This window comes from Microcebus murinus, chromosome 18 (genome assembly GCF_040939455.1).
Source record: "Microcebus murinus isolate Inina chromosome 18, M.murinus_Inina_mat1.0, whole genome shotgun sequence".
In the NCBI taxonomy this organism is placed as follows: Eukaryota; Metazoa; Chordata; class Mammalia; order Primates; family Cheirogaleidae; genus Microcebus; species Microcebus murinus.
In genome coordinates, this window is record NC_134121.1 from 20236773 (window position 1) to 20242773 (window position 6001).

General features: G+C 44.3%; 1 protein-coding gene across 2 annotated transcripts; it reads left to right on the forward strand.

The window, feature by feature from the left end:
- Positions 1-41: 41 nt before the first annotated feature.
- On the forward strand, positions 42-1137 carry LOC142861927 (diazepam-binding inhibitor-like 5). 2 transcript variants are annotated; one of them, XM_075994280.1, is made up of 2 exons: positions 42-131; positions 691-1137. In XM_075994280.1, the coding sequence occupies exon 2, from the start codon at positions 748-750 to the stop codon at positions 1009-1011; it is 264 nt and encodes an 87-aa protein (XP_075850395.1). In that variant the 5' UTR covers positions 42-131; positions 691-747; the 3' UTR covers positions 1012-1137. The 2 variants fall into 2 exon arrangements, with proteins under 2 accessions (XP_075850395.1, XP_075850394.1); XM_075994279.1 differs by having other exon boundaries at positions 46-135.
- Positions 1138-6001: the final 4864 nt, after the last annotated feature.

A 6001-nucleotide genomic window follows, 5' to 3' on the forward strand; every position in this document is an offset into this window, starting at 1 on the left:
GGGGGCGGCGCGGCATCAGGCCCCGCCCTCAGTCTCGGCGCCGGCTGCTGTGCGCACGCGCACTCCCCACGAACGAGCCCGCCAAGCCCACAGCGCCCCCTCTCGGCCCCAGGCCGCCCACCGGCCAGCAGGCAGGTACCCGAGCCTCCCTTCCCCGCCACGCGCCTCGCTCCGCCTGGCCACCCACCTGTACGGTCCCCTTGCCGAGCCCTGCTTCCTGGGTCCCAGTCTGTCCTATTCAGTAGTCCCTGCCCCGTAGCCCCGGGTGTGCCCCGCACACAGTGCACCCACACTGAATGCCCTTCCCCGGGTGCCCACTAACCAGCACAGCCTCCTCCGCTCTGCTCTGCGGGTCTCTGGTCTCAGGCTCTGAGCCGCACCCCGCCACCCCCTACAATCGTCCTCAATGCTTCTCATGCCATATTGCCTCCTTCGGACGGCAGCGGCGCCCCTTAATTTTCCAGGATCATAGACGTCTTTGGAACAATGATGGGTAGTCCTCCCCAGAAAAATGCACGGTGCGAGCTGAGACAACCAGATCCAATCCACTGGACCCCTGGTTTGCAATCTGTACTTATAAGATTTCTCACTGCGAAAACACGCTACCCTGTCTCATCAATAAGTCACTCCTTTTCTAACAGAGACCTAATAATAATGAGCCTCACGTGTTTCTAATTCTCCATCCTCCAGTTTCTAGCACCAAGTATTACCTAGCAAGGACAGAAGGGCCCAGCCTCCTTTACCCCAATGTGCCAAGTGGAGTTTGAGATGGCCTGCGCTGCTATCAAACAGCTGAAGGGCCCTGTGAGTGATCAGGAGAAACTGCTAGTGTATAGCTTCTACAAACAGGCCACCAAGGGCGACTGCGACATCCCCCCCCCTCCTCCCACAGAGGTAAAAGCCAAGGCCAAGTGGGAGGCTTGGAACCAGAACAAAGGGATGTCCAAGATGGACGCCATGAGGATCTATATTTCCAAAGTGGAAGAGCTAAAGAAGAAGGAAGGCGGCTGACGACAGGGTGGCAGACACAAGGAAGTAGCCTGGCACCTCTGATAGGGAATGGGCTTCTTAAAACATCTTGACGGGCTGAAGGGTAGCAGGGTTAGCTGAGGCATCAATAAATCACTTAAACTGCAAGAGTGATTGTCTGCTGTTGGAAAAGAGAAATGCAGGGACTGAGAGAGACCTGGGAGGGTGTCCAAAATATAGAAAAAGCATCTGTCTTCCAGGTAAAATTCCATCAAACTGGCTTTTGGTGTGGGTTTGAGTGGAGTTCCTAGCCTTCCTATTCCAAGAACATATGTAGATATCTGGCAGGAGGGGGTGAGGGAGAACATGCTGTGGGAATGCCCAAGATTTGACATCATGGAGACCACTCTTCCAGTGACTCGGCCTCTTGGAAGGCTGAGGCCTTGACGCCTTATCTCTTCAAGGGTTGTTGATTTGCTAATACCCCAACACTACAGAAGGGAAACGAATCTGTCTTCTAAAAAGCTAGTCAAGTCCAAAACCCCCCACTAGAACACAGGACCAGTGAAGCTAATAATTTAAGGGAATCCAAGTTTTTAGTGACAATGTGGTGAAGTACCTGATACAACACAGCAGCTGAGAAACAATGTAGCAGATAGTTTCAAAATCCCAGCCCCAGACAGATTTATCTAAGGGTCAGCAACCAAAATTTTCTTAGGATTACTCTGGAGCTAACTCCGGTTTCTGCCGCCACGGCACTCACTCTAGCCTGAGCAACAAAGTGAGACTCTGTCTCAAAAAAAAAAGGGGGGGGTGTATTGTGCTCTTACAACAAATCCCACATATACATACATATTGTCCCACAAACATCTGGCGTCAGCCTAGCTCACAGCAACCTCAAACTCCTGGGCTCAAGCGATCCTACTGCCTCAGCCTCCCAAGTAGCTGGGACTACAGGCATACACCACCATGCCCAGCTAATTTTTTTGTATATATATATATTTTTAGTTGGTCAATTAATTTCTATTTCTTTTTTTTTTAGTAGAGACAGGGTCTCGCTCAGGCTGGTTTCAAACTCCTGACCTCGAGCAATCCGCCTGCCTCGGCCTCCCAGAGTGCTAGGATTACAGGCGTGAGCCACCTCGCCCGGCCTACAACATACCCCTTGACCTATACATGTGCCAAAGTGTCAGAGCCCAGCTTCTACTCTTTAGTGTTCATTATCACAGAGGCAGCAATGCACAACCATCACGCCTGGTGGCTGGGATATGGAGTGCTAAATGTTAATCAGAGAAGCAGGTCTGCTGTGGCATGGGACTTCCCAGTACTTTTCCTCAATTAAAAACTATTGTCATAGATCATGAAGACATCAGGTCAGCTCCAGTTCATGAGGGACCAATAAACAATAGAAGTAATGACCATAAAGACTTCAGAGGACCAAGGAAACCAAATCTCGCCAGGTATCTTCAAGATCTTTTCACATATTTGCAGGTGGTTGCTGCAGACTAAGTACATGACTTAAGAATGAAGTATACCCAGGACACCACAGTGGCTAAAGCACTTGTCTGTGCAACTATAAACTGGGCAAGAGCCACACTGTAGAGCAGCAGTCTCCAACCTTTTTGGTATCAGGGACCGGTTTCGTTGAAGACAATTTTAAAATGGACGCAGGGTCGGGGGAGGTGGTGCAGAGCTCTGGCGGTGATACGTGGTCGTTTTCCTAACACAGACCGGCACTGGGCGGTGGCCCAGGGCTTAGGGGCCACAGCTGTAGAGCACAATGCTGTTCTCTCTTTGAAGGATGTTATGGACACATTTTCATGCTTTTAGGATCATGATTCATGTTAAATGTGAATTAATAGTAAAAATGGTGATACATTTTGTTCCAAAATATGGTGGCAATTTAGGAGCTATAGATATAATCATACCATTCTGTAAATCATTAAAGAACCAAAGTAAAAAATCTGCCATAATTAGGACTGCAGAAAGTAACCACCAACAACAAAACAAGTCATGGTGTAGAAAATGTGCTAAATTTTATGGGGAAAAGGGAGAAAATAAGAAGTTACAGATTTGTATTTGCTTACTAAGTGGTAACCTATAGAAGGTAGGGGGAATGGGATTGATGGGGACAGGGTAGAAGCAAGATATTTTTGAGATATATATATATATTTATATTGCTTTGATTTTGTTGTTTTTAAAGAGACAGGGTCTCACCCTGTTGCCCAGGCTGGAGTGCAGTGGCACAATTATAGCCTCAAACTCATGGGCTCAAGCAATCCTCCTGCCTGAGATTCTAGGGTAGCTAGGACTATAGGAGTGTACCACTACACCCAACTAATTTCTATTTTTTTTTATAGAGACAGGCTCTCTCTATGTTGCCTGGGCCGGTCTTGAATTCCTGGGTGCAAACGATCCTCCTGCGGTGGCCTCCCAAAGTGCTCGGGATTATAGGCACGAGCCACTGTGCCTGTCCGTTGCTTTGATTTTTGAACCATGTGACTCTATTACCTTTTTTTTTTTTTTCTTTTTGAGACAGAGTCTCTCTTTGTTGCCCAGGCTAGAGTGAGTGCCACGGCGTCAGCCTAGCTCACAGCAACCTCAACGTCCTGGACTCAAGCAATCCTTCTGCCTCAGCCTCCTGAGTAGCTGGGACTACAGGCATGCGCCACCATGCCTGGCTAATTTTTTTTTCTATGTATATTAGTTGGCTAATTGATTTCTTTCTATTTATAGTAGAGACGGGGTCTTGCTCTTGCTCAGGCTGGTTTCGAACTCCTGACCTCGAGCAATCCGCCCGCCTTGGCCTCCTAGAGTGCTAGGATTACAGGCATGAGCCACCGCGCCTGGCCTCTATTACCTTATATAAAGAGTTCTGAGATAAGGGTACTTGTTTATTGATCAGTAAAGACAGTAAATTTCCAATTGATTTCCCCTAGGGTAGGGATAAGAACTCTTGGACCAAACAAGGAAATATTTCACTAACTCTTAGCATGAATTTCAGTGGACAGGTTGAAGGCCTCCTGAAAACTCTAGCTGCTAAGCCACATTGGTACTGTGTGACAGATGGGATAGGCAGAAAGTCACATAAAGGAGCACTGAATGTTCATGGCTTTGTTAATTCCACCAAGATGTCAGGCAGACATGAACTTCGTACAGCTAACTCTCCAGGCTAACCTAGGAGAACTCTAGCAACACGGTCATTCTAAATCTCCCTAGACTTAAACTCAAGGCATATTTGCACTTATGCTAGGACTCCACAAACCCTCATTTCAAAAACAAATTGACTACTCTGAAAACACAACTCTGGAGAAACTAAAGAGCTTTCCAACTTCATCTGTTTAAAACACCAGCTTGGGCAAAACTGCCTTTCTTACCACTTCATTTTCTAATTGATCATACCATCCCCCACAGAGGTGAGAAAGTAACTGTAACTTTTGGTCTACAATTACGGTTTTTTGGTTTAAAATTGCTAGCTGAACTGTGCAGAAGCAAGCTTTTGGATTCCTTGATAAAAGGCCAAAGTTGTACACTGGATGTCTTTAGAAGGAATAAAATGTTAAGGATCTCAACAAAGGAAAATATGACACACAACGAAATAACTAAAAGGGGGTTGATCTCATAAAGCCAAACGTCCCAGGCGGACAAACAGCATTAGTTTCTATCATGCACAGTGCCCTCTATCATGTGTAATTGTACATTTAAGAGAAAAACATTTTGGTATACTAAAGTACAAGATAAGCAGATAAAAAGGAAATATGTGTTATTTAGTCACTGCTTACATGAACCACTTATTTTACTATATCAAATTAAATGGTCACATTATAGCAGCCTAAACACACTGGGAAAAGTAGGTACTTTTCACGAGAATGAGTTTATTATTAGAGATAAATATCAAGAATTAATTACCTCATAGAACACTTGAGATTAACATATTATGCTCTAAAGACACACAGAAGTTTACTGATTGTTCAAAGTTCATATAATAATTTCCCCACATATGGGGAAAAAAAAATGAACCACTTACCTAGAGGAGGAACATATATAACTTGGTTTGCTTTGAAACACGTGATTGCTTCCCTAAGATAAGGAAATTAAGTTGAATGAAAAGTTGTGGAGTTGGACAAAAATTTTTCTCGGTGAAGGTAAGATCACTGCTATAAGAAGGTAAGCTGAAACTCACCCAGAAATGGCCATGCCCCACCATTGCCAGTAAGGGAGAACAGCAAAGTTGTGATTTATAATAATTTTATATACATTATTTTAGGACTGGTATCCTTCGAGTTAATTCTTTCTAGTCCCTTCCTCAGTTTGTTCTCTAAAATTTGAATCTGACCACCACTTTAAATACTGACACTTAGAGACTGGTTTAACAGCTTGATTTCAGAAGCATACTTAAAAAAAAAAATGTAATAATGAATACACCAATACAATTTTGTTTCCAGTGATTAAAACCTATTTGTTCTGTAGAACCAAAGAGAAAACTTCAAGAAAATATTAAAACAATTTTTTTTCAGGCTGAAGAAACCATTTAATCCATTTTTAAGATATCTAACACAATGTTTTTTCTTATAAAGATCAAAAAAATACATATATATATGTATAAAGAAACTAGCACAGAGCCAGGCATGTGACAACACAACACATTAAATCCTTTCTCTGGCTACTAAAAATGTAAAAGCAAGTATGGTGGGGGTGTTAACCAAATCTTTTGGTCCAAGGAACAAAATTTCTTAAAAAATTTTTTTAAATGTTGGGCCAGGCACAGTGGCTCACGCCTGTAATCCTAGCACTCTGGGAGGCTGAGGCGGGTGGATCACTCAAGGTCAGCAGTTTGGAGAACAGCCTGAGCAAGAGCGAGACCCTGTCTCTACTAAAATTAGAAAGAAATGATCTGGACAACTAAAAATATATATATATAGAAAAAATTAGCCAGGCACATGGCACATGCTTGTAGTCCTAGCTACTCAGGAGGCTGAGGCAGTAAGATCGCTTGAGCCCAGGAGTTTGAGGTTGCTGTGAGCTAGGCTGA

Bases quoted from the DNA above. Each gene is read 5' to 3' on its own strand.
- LOC142861927 (XM_075994280.1), top strand. From the start codon at position 748: ATGTGCCAAGTGGAGTTTGAGATGGCCTGCGCTGCTATCAAACAGCTG.